At 40.3% G+C, this 23,177-nt stretch overlaps 1 protein-coding gene across 3 annotated transcripts in view; it reads left to right on the top strand.

The window, feature by feature from the left end:
* Window positions 1-23,177, top strand: part of MAP3K20 (mitogen-activated protein kinase kinase kinase 20) — a 145,913-nt gene that overhangs the window by 8,963 nt on the left and 113,773 nt on the right. For 2 of the 3 annotated variants that reach the window (XM_080668455.1, XM_080668456.1), the window contains exon 2: window positions 2,993-3,185. In XM_080668455.1, the coding sequence (XP_080524581.1) occupies window positions 3,027-3,185 (159 nt within the window). In that variant the 5' untranslated portion in view covers window positions 2,993-3,026. Of the gene's footprint in view, window positions 1-2,559; window positions 2,823-2,992; window positions 3,186-23,177 lie in introns of those variants that run through there. The other variant, XM_080668457.1, reaches the window with a different exon arrangement.

Here is a 23,177-nt window from a genome sequence, read left to right as displayed (position 1 = left end):
AAGATCCTAAAAGCTTTCAGAAAGGAAAAGATATGTAAAAAGGATTAGTAATCAGAGCAGCATCAGACTGCTCTATAGCCACATTAGAAACTAGACTATGAAGTAATGCTTCCGAAATTATTTCCTACCTAGAATTACATACTCAACTGGGCTACCAATCAAGACATTTTGAGACACACTGATTCTCAAAAAAATTACATAGGGCACTCTATTCAGGTACCTAACGGGAGATGTGCACTGTCAAAACAAGAAAGTAAACCGAGAAAGAGAAGCCAGTAGAAACAAGGACAGGCGTTCACAGAGGAACATGTGAAGGAAATTCTTAGGGTGGTGGGAAAGGGAAGGGAAGTCCCAGTTCAAGTCAGGCCTCCAGAGCAACCATTCCAGCCAGATTGAATCAGGGTGAAGGGAAAAGGAGGAATGTCTCCAAGAAAAGAATAGAATAAAAAAATTACCTGATGTTTTTACTTTATTGAGAGTAATTTTGCAGTTCTTGGGAGAATTTGATGAGGTTAATAAGTGTTAGGTGTACAAGAAGCTAAGCAAACAACAACAAAGCAACTAATAACTCTAGGAGAAACAAAAAGTTATCCAAGAAAGGAAAAGTTATTGAATTCTTCATAGCACTCCTGGGGGTAATATTTACTTTGTCAGACTACTGTAAACCCTGAATATTGACTAGACTAAATGTTACTGTGTAGTTGGAAGCTGGGAGGATTAGGCAATTGTGGCATATTGTGTGCAAAGAGGTAAAGGGTAGTATATGAGGACTAAAGCCTTATCTTCCACTGACAGAAATTAATAATATCTAAAATGGAACAACCAAGAAATTGCAATATAAACATTTTTTAGAAATACAGAGGTAAATACCAGAAGAAAATGCTAAAGGAGTTGAAATTAGTTCCCTCTGGAGAGAGAATCCAGTGAGGAGAGGGGTGGGCACAGGAGTTCTAATTTTATTATAAGCTTTGTAGTTCTATTTTCATTTTTGTACTTTTATAAAAATAAAAATGATCAATAAAAATATAGGACTAGCGTCTGTAACACTGAGGGAATATTGCAATGGTGTTTTGCATTCTGTTGAACAAACTATTTAGCCTGCATATTCCGTGTACCTAGCGTTGCCACATTCCTAAATTTTATCTTTACTTTTTTCTTTTATCTGATTAACTAAAGATGAATTGAAGCGAAAGTTAGTAAGGTAAATTATTGGCTCAACTATGTGTATGCCCCTGGATGCTACGGCATGTTCTGCCTGCATTTTTACGTAGATGCTAAGCTATCTTTTCAACGTTAGAGGATAAAAAAACAGTCCCCCCTTTTACCTTCTCCCCAACGTAGAGCAGAGCTTGACTTCACATAAGAAATCACCATTCTTCAGTGACCTGCGTTCCTAAAACAGGATTGCTAGTCAGCTGCACAGTGAGATCTCTGAGCCGCCTGCTTCCATCACTCAGCAAAGCTGCACGTTGTTTATAAAGAAATGCAGTCAATTTGAATAGATAGAAACTGCCCCCTCCACCTTTTTATTTTGAAAATAGTCAACTCCCACAGAAAAATGACCGGAGTAGTAGAACGCCATGAACTTCCATCTAGATTTGCTAGTTCTTAACATTTTGCCACGTTTGCTTCCCCTCTATACACATTTTTTTTGAGGGAGGGGGAGTTGAATAACTTTAAATTAAGCTGTAGATAGCATACTTTGCTATGTCTACCAGCATATCTCCCAAGAACAAGGACATCCTCAAACAAAACCGAAATACCGTTATTTGCCATAGATAATTTAATATTATCTAATATATAGTACATATTCAGATTTTCCTAAAACCCCAGTGATACTTTTGTAGATTTGTTTTGATCCAATATCCAGTGATCACACACTGCATTTAGTCATCATGTTTCTTTGAGTCCTCCTTATTCTAGAAGTTTCCCTGCTTTTTTAAAAAGAGAAAAAATCTTTCATGACATTGACAGGAGGAGGTCAGGCCAGTTGTTTTGTGTGTCCTGTCCACGTGTTGTCTTCTTGCTCCCTCATTATAAGATTCTGGTTTACAATGTTGGCAAGCATATGTACACAGACTTTCTTACCCACCTGCTTTTTATGCACGTTCAGAATTACAGTGTTCTGTTTTCCTGTTTGTATGTTTTTGTGTTGTGTTTCCTGCTACGCTGTGGTTTGGCCTGGGGTGCGGAGGGTGAACACTTACCTGGTGCACGTAAAACACCTGAGACTGCAGAAAATATCACTGTAGTGATCTCGGGGAGGGGACACCGTTCCTCTGGAAACCAGCATAATGTTTTTGTTCGACATTCTTGGCAGAGGTCGTTGGATGACTTAATATACTGTAATCAGGGCAAGTTTTCTACTCTTTAATTAAGTTTCTGCTGCAGTATACAGTCCAGGGAGCCACTCTGAAAAACACTTGGCCAGCTTTCCTATCGTCCTTAAGCTGAACGTTTTTGCTTTTGGACCCTAACAGCTGACTGCGTTCAGTGTGCAGCATTTTGGCTCTCCTCACGCCAGGATGCTCAGTTGCTTAGGTTATGTGTATTTTGCGTGAAGTGAGCACAACGTGGAGAGATGGCATGCCTCACATGCCAGGAGAGCTATGCAAGCTCGCCGCTGAAGGCAGGCTTCCCGGCCGCCCCGGCTTCATGATAGGAGACCTGGTGACACAGTAGCCTTTAGGCAGAGCTCCTGGGGATGTGCAGGAAGCGCGGCTACAGGTTTTGTCAGGGGGGAAATCTGAGCCATTTTCCTGTGGACAGCTGTGTGGCAGAGTCAGGGCAAGTTGCTGCTGAATTTTGCACGGGCTGCCAGGGTAAGTGTTTTCCTTTTGATTTGTTTATAGTCCTGGTTTTCCTTCTCCTGAGTCATCAAGGCTCTTTCTGGAAGTTTCACAGGACTTATTATACGTGACTTGAAGTGGGATTCAGAGGATTCATTCTAATGTACTTGTAACCCAACTTTTCTTTCTCTTTCTCTCTGCAGAGTTTGTGGAAGTATAATACTTTGTCATTATGCCATGTCGTCTCTCGGTGCCTCCTTTGTGCAAATTAAATTTGATGACTTGCAGTTTTTTGAAAACTGCGGCGGAGGAAGTTTTGGGAGTGTTTATCGAGCCAAATGGATATCACAGGACAAGGAGGTGGCTGTGAAGAAGCTGCTCAAAATAGAGAAAGAGGTAAGGTCCTTTCCTGCTCTCAGAAGTGGTCACACTGGCGCTTATGTAAGTTTTTCAAGCTCGAGTCAGAGGTCACAGGCTGCCAGGGACCTAGCAAGGCCTTTGGGGCTGATCCGCGAGGCCGTTTCCCAACCTCCATTCCGGGAGCCCCATAAATAGAAATTATTGCCGCGTGTGCTTTAGGGTTGATTTCTACTAGGCTCATCTGAACTGAGAGGATTTCTTTCCATGGCATGAAATAGACCGAATGTTCTCTGAACTCTCCTGGAGAGGAGGTAAGATTTCAGACCTTTTCCTTTCCCTAATCAGCCAAGAGGGGTCAGTAAAGAGTAATGTGTCGAGTTTTCATCCCCCTTCCATTTTCTGTCCGTCCGTGAATTTGTGCTCGAGAGTTATCTTTTAAAAAACAAAAAGCATTTCCTACTGAAGTATAAGCAATGCCAGTTTTTTGGATTTCACCTCTGCTTGAGGCCAAAAGCGATGGACTTTGTTTAATAAAGAATTAACAGGTGCCCGACAGAGCTGCCCTACTTATAAAACCAGAAACGGCTTTCAGAGTCTGGGATACGTGCTGGTCCTCTTCAAGCTCAAAGCTCACGGGCCCTTCATCTTTCTCAGGAATGTGGTACCGTGTCACCCATATTCAGCGTGGCGCCTTGAAGAGTAGGGCTGATGTGGAGCTGACCTGCAGGGGCTCAGTGGCATTGATAATTTTAATAGCTACCCTCTGGAGCTTGTTTTGGTCATTTCTATTTTCCTATTTATATTTCTACTAGTCCTGCTTTGGCTAGCTATTGTTCTCTTCAGTATCGTTAAAAGTGAACTTTTCCATAAATATCCTTCATTCTCCCTGAATGGGTTTTGTTTTTTGTGGGGTTTTTTTGTGTGTGTTTTTTTTTCATTAATTGCTGTCAGTGAACCGTAGCAACTGATGAGGGAAGGAAACCCAAAAGGCAGCACTGTGCGGCCTCCCCCAGCAGTGCTGTGTGACTGTGGTCCCCAGCAGTGTTCCCAGTTGCTGGGCCAGGTCGGAGGGCTAACCTCTGCTGTGGGGTATCTCCGGCTGTGGAAAGCTCACTAGTAGACGTGAAAGCTTTCAGAGCCAAGTGCGTGCGAAACAGGAGGGTACTGTGCAGAACAAGTTTCCTCCTCCTCGTTTCTTGGTCAGCACGGTTTTAAATAGTAGCCAGGTAATAAGACCATTCCTTACTCTGGACTGAACCTAGCTTTTCTGTCTAGTGGACTCTTTATAGGAAGCATTGTCATGCACCCTTTTTATCGTGGGAAATAGAGCTTTGAGAAATGTGTGGAGCCTCCCCAGAGGGACAAGTGAGATCCAGGAGATCAGATCCTCTGTTTTTTGTTGTTGTTCTTTTCAACTCTGAAACCTCTAGCTGACCAGGTTAAGGATAGAAAATAAACCAATTCCATCACATTTTAGTCAAAGAAGTACGGAAGTGTGCTAATATTTTTATACATTGGGTCATGCAACTTCAGTACAATGAACATATTATCTTTATGTGATTGTTGGATGTGAGACTTCATGAGACATGAAACAGATATTGATAGGAAAACAATAATTGCAACACATTCCCTCCACTCCCCACCCAGGCTTAATACCTTTTTTGCTACCTTTGAGAGAGCCAGGAAAATGACACAGGAAAGCACAGGGGGTGTAGCAGGAGCTGGAAACTGCCAGGTCCTACTCTGGTGTAAGCTTTTAACCTGTGTGGGTGTCATTCGGAAATTGAGTTGGTTACAGTAAACTACAGGAGCATCATGTATAATAAAAGCTAATATGCAAATTGACCTAACTGGGGAACAACCGGTCACTATGACGCGCACTGACCACCAGGGGGTAGATGCTGGACGCAGGAGCTGCCCCCTGGTGGTCAGTGCACTCCCACAGGGGGAGTGCCGCTCAGCCAGAAGCCGGGCTCACAGCTAGCGAGCGCAGTGGCAGTGGCAGGAGCCTTTCCAGCCTCTGCTGCAGAGCTAAGGATGTCTGACTGACAGCTTAGGCCCGCTCCCCGGGGGGAAGTGGGCCTAAGCTGTCAGTCGGACATCCCCCAAGGGCTCCTGTACTGTGAGAGGGCACAGGCCGGGCTGAGGGACACCCCTGTACCCCCCGCTCCCAGTGCATGAATTTGGTGCACCGGGCCTCTAGTAACTCATAACTTATAAGTAGAGAAAATAAATTCTATTTCAGCTTTGGGGCTTGGTTTAGGCAGTAATTATCAATGATAAAGAGATATGGTAAATTATTGCAGAGCAATATTGCATCCCACACCTACTGAATCAACAAGAGTGTAAGATGCAGAAAATTTTTGCTTAGGGGATGGCAGTTATTGGGAAGGAAATATGCATTTCTTAAGCAAATATTTGTTATACTTTATGAGGTAGGTATTGGCTTGCTGGCTAGGTGTTTTCTAAGTGGTAAGATAAAGGTAATTCGCTCTGGATTTTATTTTACAGATTCAGTTTCATGTCACTTGGTCATTTTTGCCAATGAGTTTTAGAAGCAGTGGAATATTTAATAATATGCACGTGGCTCACACATGTAATTCTTTAATTAAATATATGCTATGTGCTTAGTAAAAGATGAAGAAAATATAGACCGAACTCTTTAATGTTGCTTATGTGAGAGGATAGAGGAAGACTATTGATTTTCACTTTATTTGTAGACCTCTAGTTTAGTGAGTATATATTGCTCTCCTCTACTTTAGTGCATTTATCTGGATCGCTGTGATCAGTGATAAGCTCCTATTAGGAATGCAATTTGGTAAACTTTTTAGAGAAGAGTTTAGCAAAATGTATTTTTAAAAATCTTAAAATATTTCCTTTGAGACAGAAATTTTACTTCTGGGACTTTATCCTAGGAAATAGGAAATAATCAGCTATGTGCGGAAAGATAGATATAACAGGCTGTTGTTCATACTAAATGTAGAATGGTGAAGAATTAGAAACTCAAGTATCCTATAACAAAATGTCTTTTAAATTATGGTACATCTCATGTGAAGGTGTGCTAATGAACTCAATATATGTATATTAAACTCATTGTTTTGCTCATTTTAAATACGTTACAATTTTATTCATCAATTATACCTCAATAAAGCTGAAAAAAATGATGCTACATTTGTACAGTGGAATTCCATTGCATTTGGAAGAATATTTAAAGAGTTAGGAAAATGCATATGATACACTGCTAACTGGTAAAAAGCAAGTTATAAAACATTGTAATGTGATCCCAATTGTCTGCTTGGTGTCTGTTTTTATTTACTTTCTTTTGTTTTCCATATTTTTCTATGATGATCTTATATTCCTCCCCCCCCCAACATTTTATTATGAAAATTTTCAAAATTAAAGAAAAGTTGAAAAAGTTTTATAGTGAACACCTATGTATCTACCATCCAGGGTCTGTCATTAACACCAATATTTGCTTTATCTCATATATACCCAGCTATGTATCCTATATTCATCAATCCACTTTGATGGCATTTCAAAATAAGTTACAGGCATCAATATATTTCCCCTTAAATTCCTTTAAAGCATGCCTGTTATTACCAGAGTTCAGTATGTGTTTGCAGTTTTGTTTTCTTTTGAAATAAAATTTATATACAATGAAATGCATGTATCACTCAGTTTTGACAAATGTGAGCCCATGCGACCCATATATTTACTTTTATAATCAGAAAAACACAATTTTAAAAAGTGTAGCCCCGACAATCTATGGCACTTTCTAAGGTTGTTCCAGGAAATCGAGTTTTATAAACCTCTTTAGTATGTCACAAATTACTAATTTTTCAATCTCAATATGATCCTCTGAAATGCTTCATCTGTACTTTTCCATAGCCATGCTACAGGATCTGCAGTGGTGACGTAGCTCGTTTATGTTAGTTACAGGTTTACCTACAGTGCACTATTTATTTTCGTTTTTAAAAAGTTTACAACAGGAAAAAATGACCTGAAGAATATATACCAAAGGAAAGAGAGGAAACCATTATTGTATCTTTTTGGAAAATTTTAGTTGAGCTGAGATCAAACCAAATTGCTGAGGCTGAAATTGAAGCAAAGAGTGGAGAGGGCAAAGAAGGCCATTGTGGATCAGTGTCCCCTTCCAATGACTGCAGGCCCAGAGAACAGTCCCCACACAAGTATTCATCAGCCTCACAGCGGGGGCTTTTAGAACGGGTTCATCGGAACAGCTTCATTTTACCCTTGCTGTACATTTGATGACATGTAGAACCAGACCTGTCTGTACATGGTATTTTTTTTTTCCCATCTGAGAGATGGAAACCTGCAAGCATTTGCATTAACTTGGGATTTGATATTCAACTGATAGTAGAAAACCAGATTTAAGTATGAGATGTGAAAGAAACACGATTGCTTTTCATTTTCCCCAAAGAATTGAAAGGAAGTTCAATCCTCAAGAGATAAAATATGAGGCTTTTTCTGCATTTGCCTTGCTTTATGCAAGGCACCACTCCCTTTATTTAAAAAACATTTTTTCCTTCCATATCTGACTGTTGTGGAAATGTTGAAAGCCATATAAATTTAAATTTCAAAACTGTCCCACATTGTAAATATTTATAAAGAGCGCTCAAAAATGTCAAAACTGATCATGAGAACGGGAGCTACCAGTAACATTTTATATAAAAGGGGAATATCCATGTGAAATAGAAAACACAATCTTAATATTGACACAAAACTAGGAAAGAACGAGAAATAAAAGCTTTTGTTATACAAACTCTATCAACGTGACAGCATTTAGCGCTTCATAGAAATCTAGTTAATGTTGTTACCACTTTGTTAGTTCATAGGAGAGAGACCCTTTTCCTCTTCTTTGTAGTTCTGTCGCTGGCTTTTTATTAATAAATTATTTGCATTTGCTTTAGTTGTAGGAATGCTGTTGTAATGTTTTCCCCTGTCCCTGAAAACAAGAGAATTACACATTTACCTTCTTTGTAAATCCTCACCGGCCTTGCCTGGCTCACAGTAACATACTTGTTCCTTGCTGCTTGGTATCATGTCACTGTAGACTCTCCTTTCATTCTCATTCAGGAAATGAAAATTTCATACAGAAAGCTGCCCTGAATTTCAGTACCTACGTTTTCTTCATTTACTCTGTTGAGCCGGGAAAAGGCTAGAACACGACTGTCCTCACTATATCACTGGTTGTGACTTGCGTGCAAGCTATGTAGTCACAGAACATCTTGCTTTACCTGATGTTTGATTTTTATAAATACTCTTGCTTTTGTACCCCTTAGACTGGCATGCCATTTCCACGTAAGGGATTTTAAACATTTCCCTGTGCCATGTTTTGACTCTGTGCTATATATATATAAACCATCACTTGAACTAGAGAATAAGAAAGCTAATGAGTTATTTTATTTGCTAATTAATGTAGTCATCATCCAGAAGTCTATATTGAACAGCTGTCTGTCACTCAGCTCTTTTTTATGAGATATTTCTGTTACTGGGAGCTTATAATCTATGACACTCCAATGTGAACTGCTATAAGGAGATATAGAAAATTGGTGGTTACAAAATAGTCACAGGGATGTAAAGTACAGCATGGGGAGTATAGTCAGTAATATTCTAATAACTATGCATGGTGCCAGGTGGGTATTAGAATCATCAGGGGAATCACTCCGTAAATTATATAATTGTCTAATCACTATACCTGAAACTAATATAAAATAATATTGAATGGCAACTGTAATTGAAAAAATATAAAAACAATAATAAAGTAAAAAAAGGAAAGAGGTATGGAAAATTGAACACATGTTGAACAAATATGTAAATTAAATGAGTAAGCATGTGTTACTGATACTTCTGAAGGTAACACAAACCTTTTGGGAGAGGTCACTTTACAGTGAGGAAAAGCTACAGGAATGGTTTCTTCTGGGACCAAGGAGAGTTTAGAAAACTACCTGAATTGTAAATAAAGTTCTTACCATGTTATGTGGAGTGCAGTTACATTAAGACAGACATCACTCTATGATATTTTTCAGATTGTTGATATCACCATAAAAAACGTTCTATTTGCAAGAGAAAGCCCCTGTACTTATTTTTGCTCCTTAGTCATTTAACGTTTTTTACATCCTTTCAAAACTTTGTTAGATTACTTGTTTACTTGCATGTGGAGGTTATTTTGGGCTTGTCATATGAGGAACTTTATTGCAACTGTTATTTCAGCTCTCATTAAAAAAGTATTAATCTTGGGGGGGGATGGTGGGGTAATGGGGGAAGAAGGACACATATGTAACACCTCAATCAATAAAGAAATTTTTAAAAAAGTATTAATCTTGGTTTATTAAGCAATAATCATTTTGATTACTTAATATTTGTTCTCCAGCCATACGCTAAATACTGTGCTGAATTCAAACCAATGCATGTATTTCAATAAAAATGTTATTTTCTGATTAACTGGTGTTATACAAAGCCAGGCTCTTGCTGCTGAAAGAAAAATAGTATGAAGCACGAATTGCATTTCTGAGATACTCAAAGCCTAGACAATTGGAAAATTGGAGGAGAGGAAGAGCCACCCATGAATACTCCTGGTAGTTTCAAGATAGATATGATTTGCTCTCAGTCTTCAGAATAGAATTACCTCACTTGTGTATTAAAAAGGTGCCAAGAATTTCCTTATCTACTTTCTGGTGTAGACAGGAAGTCACTGACATGAAATTACCTAAGATAGAGACCTTCTTATCAACTTGTTCTCATTCTCGATTGAGCCCTTCTCCTGGTTAGGACACCCAGTTTCTGTTTGAACACTGCCATTGATAACACGTGAGATGCAGGCTGTTCAATTTTGGAGCAGTTTCACTCCGAGGAAGTTCTTTACCATGTAACTTTCAGCCATTGACACTCGTTTCCTCTTCAGGGCCACACCAGAACAAATCTTAAGCAATAGTAAACACAGGGATCACCTTAACTTTCCCTTTTTTTGTAAGATTTGCATAAGGTTTTTGCTCTCCTGAATTACTGAAAAAAGTTTGCCGTTCCTAGTCTACTTGGGAGCCTTTTCTTCTCCATGTGTGGCTGATTTTTTAATTTATTTATTTATTTTTTGAGATCTTAATAAATTAGTTTGTCTTTGAATGAAAGGTTCTGTTCCATAGCAGCTGGGAAGGAATTTCCTGGCCATGTTTCTCAATCTGGTTTTTTCAGACCTGTTTCCAAAAAAGGAATCTAAGATGCTTTTCCTTAGCTCTGTGAATGTCAGATGTTCACTGATTCATGACCTGAGAAAAATTAAGGTGCCCTAAATGAAATGAGACTGCCGGAATTTTAATGACTTGAAAATATAACTCCTACCCCTGATACTGTTCTTCAGGAAAACAGCGCTCTGGTAAAATTAGCTACATTAGAGCAGCTACACTGATAAGGATGAAAATATCTGGGCAGTGTTTATGCATTCTCTGTTTAAGAAGGAGGGGACTGTACGGCTGCTCTGCTTTTGAAGAGAGATTATATTAAGCAATCAATGTACAGAATCACTTTAACTCACTAAATTTTAAAAACAAGCAGAGCAGTGCTTTCTCTAGTGGGAAACTGAATTTATTATTGGAACTAGGGACATAGAGTCTACCTTGTGGGGGGGCGCAGTTAATCAGGGAAAACGGAGACATGTGTAAAACTTCAGACAATAAAAAAAAGGGAGAAACCAAGATGGCGGCATAGGTAAACACCTAAACTGCTGCCTCACACAACAATTTCAAAACTACAGCTAAAAGACAGAACGGACATCATCCAGAACCACAGGAAGGTTGGCTGAGTGGAAATTCTACAACTAGAAGGCAAGAGAGGGGCACATGGAGACTCAGAGGAGCTGCAAAAGGCTGAGATACAGAGACACGCACGCGGAGAGGACGGGCGGCTGAGTGCCTGGCTAGCTTTCTCTAGCGGGAGAGAGACGGAAGCTCCCAACTGCACTGAACCCCAGTTCCGACTGCACTGAACCCCAGTTCTGGGCGACCTGGACTCATACGGGGGGAGTCTGGACTGTCGGGAAAAGAGAGGAGCACACAGAAACTCGGGAGCCGTGAAAGGCAGAGGTCTGGATGCGCATGCGTGAGTGCGCGCAGAGAGGACTGACTGCTGAGTGTGCTGCTGGCTTTCTCTAGCAGGAGGAAGACGGAAGCTCCCAACTGCGCTGAACTCCAGTTCCGGGCGAGAATCTGGGAATCCAGATTCATTGGGGGAGAAACTGGACTGTGTGGCAGCAGGTGAAACTCGAGGGTGGCTTTCTCTCAGAGGTGCTTGCAGTGATTACCGAGGGACACTGAGACCCAGGGGCCTCATAGGGCAAGGCTAACGGGAAGCCAAGGCTGTCTGCTCAGCCCTGAGACTCAGCCCCATCCAAGCTGAACACAGAGGCTTTTGCAATTTTGCAAGTCTTGTCTCATAAGGCTGTCTCCAGCACAGAAGTTCTCCCGGCGTAGACACAGCTGATCCTCACAGCCAATTGGCCTGGAGGTCAATTCCTCCCAGTGATACCAACAACAATCAAGACTTAACTACAACAAGGCTGAGCACACAGTCCACAAAGGGGTGCACCAAGAGTGTCCACCTCAGGTAACTGGGGAGGCTGAACCACTGGGCCCTATAGGACACCTAGCACACAAAGCTACTCTACCAACTCAGGGAAGCAGCGAAAATGCGGAGACAAAGAAACAGATCACAAATGAAAGAAATGGAGGAAAACAAACGACTGGATATAGAGTTCAAAACCACAGTTATAAGGTTTTTCAAGAATTTTCTAGAAAAGGCCGATAAATTTAGCGAGCCCCTCGAGGATATGAAAAAGAACCAACTAGAAATTAAACATACACTGACTGAAATAAAAAATATTATACAGAGACCTAACAGCAGACTAGAGGATTGCAAGAATCAAGCCAAAGAGTTGAAATACAAAGAAGCAAAAGACACCCAACCAGAAAAGCAAAAAGAAAAAAAAATCCAAAAAGTTGAAGATAGTGTAAGAAGACTCTGGGACAACTTCAGGCGTACCAACATCAGAATTATGGGGGTGCCAGAAGAAGAGAGAGAGCAAGATACTGAAAACCTATTTGAAGAAATAATGACCAAAAACTTCCCCCACCTGGTGAAAGAAATAGACTTACAAGTCCAGGAAGCGCACAGAACCCCAAACAAAAGGAATCCAAAGAGGACCACACCAAGACACATCATAATTAAAATGCCAAGAGCAAAAGACAAAGAGAGAATATTAAAAGCAGCAAGAAAAAACAGTTAATTACCTACAAGGGAGCACCCATACGATTGTCAGCTGATTTCTCAACAGAAACTATGCAGGCCAGACGGGAGTGGCAAGAAATTTTCAAAGTGATGAATAGCAAGAACCTACAACCAAGATTACTCTACCCAGCAAAGCTATCATTCAGAATTGAAGGACAGATAAAGAGCTTCACAGATAAGAAAAAGCTAAAGGAGTTCATCACCACCAAACCAGTATTATATGAAATGCTCAAAGGTACTCTTTAAGAAGAGGAAGAAGAAAAAGGTAAAGATAAAAATTATGAACAACAAATACATATCTATCAACAAGTGAATCTAACAATCAAGTGAATAAAAAATCTGATAAACAGAATAAACTGGTGAATATAATAGAATCAGGGGCATAGAAAGGGAGTGGACTGACAATTCTCAGGGGGAAAGGGATATGGGGGGTGCGGGAAGAGACTGGACAAAGGTCGTACACCTATGGATGAGGACAGTGGGGGCGGGTAAGGGCAGAGGGTGGGATGGGAACTGGGTGGAGGGGAGCTATGGGGGGAAAAAGGGAACAATTGTAATAATCTGAACAATAAAGATTTATTAAATTAAAAAAAAGTACTCAGAAAAAATAAAAAAGAAATATGTATACATTTTTATTTTAATCATTGGGTGGGGGTTTTAAAATATAATGCATAGTTTACTTAGCATCTAAACTAACTGCACCAAAATGATTTAGCTGCTGAGCAAATTTTTAGAGTTGTGAAAGTGGAGAACATTTTCTCCTTAAAATTTCAGGATAGTTTCTAACCACAAAGCCTATGTTCTTCCTTGGGACAAACTTTATACTCAGAGTAATTAAGAGATTTTAGTAAGAGATCAAGAAATTAACATTAACCGAATTTGAGGTATGGAGTGTTAAAATTTTATATTCTGCCTGATTTTAAAAACAGTTTCAGATTGTTAGTAGGTAGGATGAGTATATTTTTGAGGTTCTGGTAAAATCCTCTGTACCTCCCCAAAATCTCTCACCTGAATGTAGAGTAAGGACATAAAAGAAATGAGCATTTCTTGAATTCCTGTTATTTATAGCCACTACTCTGAGCACTTTACATGTATTCTCTATGTAATTCTATTGCTAATGCCTCAAATTTTAGCATTGTAATTTCAGTCTTTAAGATGGTTTCCCCTAATAAAAACAGCAGCTACCACTGAGAAAGGTAACTCCACATGTTAGTACTATCACCGAGTAAATGACATATGCGGCTTTTTCCCTGAGCACATACTTTTCTAGGTGGGGAGCTGCCGGACTCTATGACCTGAACAGATTGCAAGGCAACCTCCTTTTCTGTGTTGTGCCATCCAACGAATATTGAGTATTTATTCCATGCTCGGCACTATTCTAGATATTGGAGCCACATCAGTAACTAAAATAGACAAATATTCATGTCCTTTTAGAGCTAACCTACAAATGTGGAAAATATGGTATGTGAAAACATTATAAAGACCCTTACCCCTCTTCACTATGGGCTGCACTTAGTTACTAACATACAAAGATTAGAGTACAGAAAAGGAGGAATTAGTAATGTTATCGTGGACAAAACTGGCAGCCACCACCTTAACCAAGTGAGCAGGGTTAACATCACTAGTGATAATTTATGTCGATGGCATATATCCCGATACGATGTGATGAGAAAAGTACTTCATCTTGGTGGTCTTCTTCCCCAAACCTATAACCCCAGCCTAGTCATGAGGATAACGTCAGATATCCCAAACCGACGGACATTCTACAAAGTACCTGGCCAGTAGCCCCCAGACTATTAAGGTCTTAAAAAACAGAGGAAGACTGAGAAACTGTCATAGTCCAGAAGAGTTTAAGGAGGCATGACAACCAAACACAATGCAGTATCCTGAATTAGATTCTAGAACAGAAAAAAAAAAAAAAAGGACATTGGTGGGAAAATGGTGAATCCAAATGAAGTCTGGAGTTTAGTTAATAGTAATGTAGCAATGAGGGTTTCTTGGTTTTGACAAATCTATCCTGGTGGTGCAACATGTTAACATTAGAGGAAATAGGATGAGAGTAACCATCTGCATGATCTCCTCAGCTTTTCTGTAAATCTAAAGTTATTCCAAAATAAAAGGTTTATATAAAAATTTTAAGGAAAAACATAGAGCAGTATAAAGGAGATAAGATATGACAGAATGGGGCCGAAGTTGCAAATTTAAATATGTTAGTCAGTTATAGAGAAGGTGATATTTGAGTAAAAAGCTGAAGGAAGGCTCTAGCCAGTTTGGTTCAGTGGATAGACCATCGGCCTGTGGACCAAAGGGTCCCAGGTTCGATTTGGGTCGAGGGCACGTACCTTGGTTGCAAGCTCCTCCCCAGCTCAGGCCCTGGTCAGGGCTCATGCAGGAGGCAACCAATTGATGTGTTTCTTTCACATTGATATTTCTCTCTGTCTTTCCCTCTCTCTTCCACTTTCCCTAAAAGTCAATGGGAAAATATCAAAAAGAGATATAAGAAAAAAGTTTAAGGAAGGAAGAGAGGGAGCCACATGCATATATAAAGGGAAAGCATTCCAGGCAGAGGCGAGTGCCAGGTGGGAGCATGTCTGATGTGTTGGAGAAACAGCAAGGGAGCCACTGTGTCTGGAGTGAGTGCATGAGGGGAGGAGAAACAGAAAATGGGACCAGAAGGTAACAAGACCAAATGGTAGAGGGCCATGTAGGAAACTGTAAGAGCTTCTCATTTAAATTGGGAGGAAATGGTGAACAATCAAATACGTTAGAGTAGAGAAGTGAAATAATTTGACTTATGTTTTAATATGACCACTCTAGATACTCTGTTGAGAAAAGACGATGTGGGGCAGAGGTATGGGCAGAAAGGACCAACTAGGAATATAACCCAGATGAGAGATGTTTGTGGCTGGGGCCAGGAAGGCAGAAGGAAGTGATTGAATTTGGGGTGTATTTTAAAGGTAGAGCTAACTAGATTTGCTCACTGATTGGACGTGGTCTGTGAAAGTAATCAAGGAAATTTCACAAGGCTTGCACCAAGGAGATGGAAGGACATATTTGCCATCATGTGAGATGGAGAGAACATGGGTGGAACAGGTTTGTAAGAGCAATCAAGAGTCCATTTTTTATATAAACAATAAACAATTGGAATTAACCATTTAAAAAATACCATTTACAATGCACCAAAAGATGAAATAGTTGGAAACAACCCAAAAGTCCATCAGCAGATGGTTAGATAGACAAAATAAGGTATATGCTTATAATGGAATAACATTCATTCCTTTAAAAAGAATGAATTTCTGATACATGCTACAGCATGAACAGATGTTGAAAACAGTATGCTAAGTGACAGAAGCAAGACACAAAAGGATAAATATGGTATGATGTTACCTATATGAGGTACCTAGAGTAGGCAAATTCAGATATAGCAAGTTAAGTAGTGGTTGCCAGGGACTAGGGGGAATGGGCAGTTATTGTTTAATAGGTACAGAGTTTCTGTTTGCAATGATGAACAAATCCTAGAAATAGTGGTGATGGTTGCACAACAGTCTGAATGTACTTAACCCATTACACTTACAATGGTTAAAATGGTACGTTTTATATGTACTACAAGTAAAATTCAAAGTTTTATTTTAAAAAGAGGAATACTAAGGGTTAAATTTAACAACTGAACTGTGCAAAACCTTTGCACTGGCATTGCTGAGAGAAATTAAAGAGGGCATTAATAACTGGAGGGTTACACTGTGTTCCTGGGTCAGAATACATGCTATTAAGATGCCAGTTCTCCTGAGCTTGATTTGTTTATTCAATACAATCCCAATCACAATACCAGCCAATTTTGCTGGAGAGATTTACAAGCAGATTGTAAAACAGATATGGAGTTACAACGAACCTAGAATAGTTAAAATAACTTTGAAAAAGAAGAGCAATGTTGGAGGATTTATACTGCTGCTTTATTTCATTACTTACTATAGAGTTATCAAGATTGTGTGGTATTCATGTACAGATAGATGGGTTGTCCTGAGTACAGTGAAGTAAAAGCAGAACCAAAGAGTTGAGGATGGATGCAAGGGAAGGATTCTGTTGGTTGCCATGGAATCTAAGCTAGGTGAAGAGGGAAGGGAAGACATCAGGGAAGGGAGTGGCACTGAAAAGATACAGAAACGGTTGATCGTAGGTCGAGGGATTGTTTGAATTTAGGTACTAGAAGAAGGGAGCTGGAAACAGGAATTGAAGGGAGCTGGAAACATAGGAATCGACGGTTAGCAAGTGGGGTGCATGGACTAGTATTATTGAGGGGTGCAGCTATTGGTAATGTAGGGTCTAGGATGTGACCAAAGGAATGTGCAACCAAGGTGTGGTGAAGGCTTAGATCCTCACAGGGGAGTTCAAGGACGTTAGAGGACAAGTGTCAGGCTCATTTATGTGCATGTAAACATTCCTACACTATGATACAGGAATAGTAATTGGAGAAAACGACAGCTAGGAGCTGAAATAATAAATGATGGGGGTGGGGGGTTGTCTGGAATTGGTATATGTTGGCAGTAATGAAGGTTAATAGATGATGCAGTCTAATGGCATAAGATTTAGGGAGGACCTGGGAAGAGCTCTCTGAAATGGCAGTGAGGCCACCTTGCTTACCTTGTCCCCTGCCCGATGGAGTAAGTGTGGAAAGCGATAGGCTGGTTGCCACTGACATGCGTGCGGAGGAGAGCGTGGCTTCCGTCAGAGAGGATGAGCAGTTTAGAGAAGAGGTTCAGGATGGTGTGGTCCAGCTGATGAGGGAATGTGAGGGCACTGGAAGGGTCTCAGGAGTTGGGGGAAGTGGGAAGTAGGGTCTAACTGGAATATGTGCAGTCATACAGGGATCAGCATGTGAGGGATGAGGGAGGGACAGCCTGGGGCCTGGGCTGTCTTGTGGTGATGACATCAGCAGGGACAGTGGGCACAGTGAGACTGGCTCCGGAGTTCTCGAGGCAGATAGCTGCAGCCAGGCTGTGGGGGTGGGAAGGGGTAGGTGTTGGCCCCCCTGGCCTCAGGAGTTGGACAGAAGAAACACGTGGGGAGGAACACATTGACTAGGAAAATCTATTTAACAAGAGAAGAGATTTTCCTTGACTTCAGGTTGTGTGATTTGTGTGGTCTGGAATTTGTCAGAGACGCAGAGCAGATAACTGGCTGAGAACAAGGCCATTCTAGAGAAACCAGGAAACCAAAATGAGAACCTTCTTGCCAGCATGTCCTTAAAGGGGAATCAATCTACTGGCAAAGATAGCAGTCAAAATATTTATGATGAATTTCATTTGGCGGTTTTACACGAAGTCTTCTGTCTTGTGTTGGAAATGGAGGCGTTCATCCCTAGGAAGCAGCGTGGCTTAGTGTTGAGAGCTGGCACTCCAAAGTCAGACAGTGTAGGCTGAAATCCTGGCTCCATGACTCAGCTGCTGTATGGGCAAGTTACTTTACCGGGTCTTAGTTTCCTCTTCTATAAAATGGAGATAATAATAGGGCCTGCTTCCTAAGGATGTTGTGAGGACCAAATGAGGCTATCCATGTAAGTGCACTTAACATGCTTCCTGGCACCCAGTCAGCTTTCAGTATTGGTGACTGTTGTTATTACTGTTATTTCAGCAGCTTATAATCAGAACACACCCAATATTTATACTCTCCTCTGTGGCTTGTTAGCACGTATTTCAGCATAGCTTTCTCTTTTTAAGACTTGTAGACTTTGCTTGGGGCAATGGGCCACAATGCACTGTGCAGATGATGTTTTGTTGAACTGTACACTTGAAACCTGTATGGTTTTGTGAGCCAATGTCACCCTAATACATTCAATAAAAAATAAAATAAAAGTTTTAAAGAGGCTTGTAGATAACTAGCTACTTATATAATTCATATAGGATAATATTTCCCGGTCTTCTAAAACCATGTTTTCTGTGATGTTTTCTTTTTTCTTTTTTAATATTTTTATTGATTTCAGAGAGGAAGGAAGATGGGGAGAAAGATAGAAACATCAGTGATGAGAGAGAATCATTAATTGGCTTCCTCCTGCATGCCCCACACTGGAAATAGAGCCTGCAACCAGGCCATGTGCCCTGACCAGGAATTGAACCGTGACCTCCTGGTTCAGAGGTCGACGCTCAACCACTGAACCACGCTGGCCAGGCTGTGATGTTTTCTCATCATATATTTTATTTCCTTACCAGCAATAATATTTGGTCATGAATTTACTGTATTTTGTGTTATGAAGTAGGATATTTTAACCTTTCTTTAACTATACATGTTCCTTCCCCTTTCCCTGTCCTCTGGAAAGTGATATCTTCTCAATCGAGAATCACTGTCCTGTAGGGTCCTTATGATTGCATACTAGAACAGTATGGAGACATTTTTTCACAGATGAGAGTGGTGGAGTGAAAAGGAGTGACATCTTAGTGCTGGTGAGGATATGAAATAATGGGCTCGTGGTCTTTCGGTATATGCTGGCAACGGTGAAGGATAATGAATAGGGCAACGGTGAAGGATAATGAATAGTGCAACCTAATAACATGTGACTCAGTGGTTAAGGAGGAGCATGGAGAGCTGTGTGGAAGTCGAAATGAGAAACAAGGAGGACAGTGTGCTCACCTCCAGGCCCAGTGGGGCAAGTGCTGAAAGGGATTCACCCACTGCCATTGAGAGGCCTGCAGAGAAGAAGGAAACGTCAGGGAAGTTTAGATTTTCATTCAAAGTCTAAGATGGCATAGCCTTCTGGAGGCAGTTTACGAAATCGACAAGATTAAAATGAAATGCCATTTGCCTGGCCAGTGTAGGTCAGTGGTTGAGCATCCACCTATGAAACAGGAGGTCACTGTTTGATTTCCTGTCAGGACACATGCCCAGGTTGCAGGCTTGATCCCTAGTGCGGGGTGTTCAGGAGGCAGCCGACCAATGATTCTCTCCCATCATTGGTGTTTCTATCTTTCCCTCTCCCTTCCTCTCTGAAATAAATTTTAAAAATATATTTTAAAATAATAATAAAATGAAATGCCATTTGACCCATCACCCTCACTTTTAAGAATTTTTTTCTAAGAAAATAATTAGAAAAATGAACATTCATATGTATTAAGAGTTGTGTATGGCCATGAAAATTGGAAACAGTGAGCAAGTGCTACCTTTATAATCAGAAAAAAAAACTCAAAGCTAACCAAATGCATGGAATCTTACTTATAGCAGGTAGATGGGAAAAACATCTTTACAGTCTGTCTGTTTTATATACAGAGGCAATTTATCCTCTGTTTAGGTTTGAATCATGCGAAGTTGTTTGAAAGTATATTCATATACTTTTGATATTTTTTGCTTCAACTCTCCCAGAATATCATTGATGGCTTATAATTTTAATCTTATTGATAAAAATCTTATTTTCCCCCCAATTTCTTTGCTGTCATGAAGCTCTGCATACATGTGGTCTAAAGTAAACACATATTCTACGTAACGGCTTTTCCAGGTCTTAGTTGTTAGCTAAAGAAACATTGCAGACATTTTAAGTTAAATGTAATTTGCATTTATCTGGGCCTGGGCACCTTCTTTTAGTATTCTTTAGGAATATAAATAACTCATTTGGTTACTAACCAATAAGGCTTTAGAATTTTGCCTTTGTTTCTAGCTTGCTCCAGATCTGGTAATTATAAGGAAGATGAATCTGCATTTGCTCTGTAGGTGAAAACCTATAAAGAACACCTAACCCAGTACTCAGGTGGTAATTGAAATTATGTATTTTCCTTAATTTTGTTGGATTGTTTGTTTCTTTTTGTTTTCGCAAACCCATAAAGGCTCTGGAATGCTTACCCACAGCCATTTGACAGGATGAGTTAGGTATTTTCCTTTTAAGATCTGTATATAAACAGAGGAAAACATTTCACACCTGTTTATCTTAGCAGGGCCTGCAGAGAGGGGGAGGTAGATTCTCCATTAACTCTTCCATGTAGAGAGGCGTTTAGAAAAGAGAGCATCTGCGACTGTCAGCTTTGGGTAAGAGCACTCACAGCCAGACGGAGGGCCCACAGTTCAGACAAAACCCTTGTCTGCATCTCCCATTTCTCCACTTGAGTCCATCGCTGCAGGTCTTTCAGCTCACCCAGCTGAATTGTCTATTCTCACAAGACACTCCTATGACACATTTTCAGAAACACACTTTAGGGTTTAGAATTTTTTCTTTAATGAAAACTACCTTCAGTTTTGGTTCCCATTTGAGATAGTAAATGTCTCTCTCATCCTAGCATATTGGGAAATCTAGTCGGGGTGGGGCATCATGGATCTGTTTCCTCCAAAGGAATATTTGATGACCTACCTTTTTTTTTTTTAAATATATATTTTTATTGAGCCAAACCAGCGAGGGCTGATGACCTACCTTTTAAGATATTATTAATTCAGACCAGTAGTAAGTTAGATGACATGAGTAAAAATAATGTCTTTTTGACTTTAGAAAGAAACAAAGTCCTTTTTTATACAACTTCTAAATCAAAATAAGTAATGTCCTTTTTGGCTGAATCAGTTCATAAGTTATATAAGAAACTTGGTCTGTTTTGTGTTTGCCACCACCCCTCATCACCAACTTTCTTCCCACTTAACCTTTGGCTGCAGCCTCATGTCTTCACCTTCCCACCTTCCCTGATTTCAGTACCTGCCTCAGTTGTGGTCGCCTTCCTGTCTTTGACCATCATTCCTGGTGAATTTGGTGTCCACATGAAAGACCTCTGAGCTGACTGCAGACTCGAGTCACTACCGCTTCTATGACTGTCAGCTCCACTTTCCTTCAGCCACTTCTGGGTAAAACCTTCAACATCTCATAGCTTAGGGCTGTTCTGCCTTCAGAGGAGCATCCCTCCTCTGCCCATCATTTATCTTCCCCAGTCTTCCAACAGCTCTGTCGTTCTTCAACCTTATCCTAGCATCTAGGTTTTATTCTCCAAACTCAGCACTCACATTTGGATTCACTTGTCTCCAAGCCTAGAGATTTCCCACCATGCACTCATTTCAGGGCTCACCTCTTAATCCTATTAAATTCCTTTCTGTCTTAAAAAATTAAATCTTTATTGTTGAAAGCATTACATATGTCCCTGTTTTCCCCCTATTGACGCCTTCTAGCCCCCCTTTCCCACCAAGGCCTTCACCACCCTATTGTCTGTGTCCATGGGTTATGCATATATGCATACCAGTTCTTTGGTTGATCACTTCCCACCCACCTTCCCTCCCCCTTTCTTGTCTCCTTGATCTTCTAGTCCTTGAAGACAAAACACAGTGGATCTGTGCATCTGTGCATCACCTGGCTCAGGGTTCTTGCCTTCTTAATGGGCAAGTGATGTCAACATATCTATTCATAGGTTTAGTTTTAATAATTTTGGGCTGTGTCAGAAATTGACCCTACCATCAGAGGACAAATGTTTACAGCACTGAGGAACCCAACTAATGGAATTACAGGGTCTGCAGTTTTAACTCTGGGCTACAAACGTCAGAGGCTACATGTAGCAAGTAACCTGAGGAAGTAAAGTCAGCCTGGTGTCGCACAGTGGGAAGTGGTGAAAACTGTGGGGAGTGGAGAGGGCAGCCTGCACTGGGCATAGCTGTGTGCTAGTCCAGCAGGGCAGTCACTGTTTAAAACTAGATCCAGACTGGCAGCTCATGCATGCATCTGTTCTGCAGATATGTTCTTTTTGGTCCACACGGTATTTTAATTTTTAAAAATGTATCGCCAACATTTAAAACTTAGATGATTTTGCATGAAAATCCAGATTTCTAGCTTCCGTGAAAAAGAAACACACTGGATCCCTATTGTTGAGTGGTTAACACTGGCGACTTCATTGATGAGGGCAAGGCGCACTTGGAAATATCAGTTTAAAAAGATTTAGTAAATGCCCGGACGGCATGGCTCAGTGATTGAGAGTCGACCTATGAACGGAGGTCATGGTTCGACTCCTGGTCAGGGCATGGTTGCCGGCTTGACCCCCAGTGTGGGGTGCACAGGAGGCAGCCAATCAGTGATTCTCTGTCATCATTGATGTTTCTGTCTCTCTCTCTCCTTCTCCCTTCCTCTCTGAAATCTATAAAAAAATGTATTTTTTAAAAAGAAAAGAAGTAATATTTAATACATAGTAGAGTGTTTTATTAGCAGACATTTCTATTCCATTTAAAGGCTTCTCCCACCCCCACCTCTTTTGGAGGTTTTCCCCAAATTATAGGGAGTATTAAGTGCATTGGTATATTTAATTATTTTTTTTTGTCTATTGAAAACAGAATTTTTTTAAATGAAGTTTGTAACAATACAAAGATAAAATTTTATATGAGTTATCTCCTCAGTGATTTACTCATAAATGAAAATAATAACACGGCTCTTACATACCTCATCTATTTTGCTATTTATTTTCTTACTAAAATTCCACTTTTTAGATTGTAACCTAAATATCCTTAATTGCACAAGAAGAACTGGTTCATAATTTCCAAGATTGCACAACGCAGACTAGAACAAATGTTAAGATTCTGTAGAGGAGTGCTCATCTAGAAAATGCGTCTGAATGAGTCAAAGAGATAAATAACTTCTAACGACAGAAATTTTTGTTACTCTCTTCTGGCACCTAATACCAGAGATACTTTCCTCTTTCCTCCTAAGGTGTATTAGAGAAATGCTTACGTTATATAAAGGCCTTCTCTGTTCAATTAGAGCGATGTACCTGCCATTTGTCAAGGTAGGGAGGGTGG

This window comes from Plecotus auritus (genome assembly GCF_963455305.1).
Source record: "Plecotus auritus genome assembly, chromosome: 5".
In the NCBI taxonomy this organism is placed as follows: domain Eukaryota; kingdom Metazoa; phylum Chordata; class Mammalia; order Chiroptera; family Vespertilionidae; genus Plecotus; species Plecotus auritus.
The sequence above is the reverse complement of the archived record's forward strand: the minus strand, read 5'-3'. Positions and strand labels throughout refer to the sequence as shown.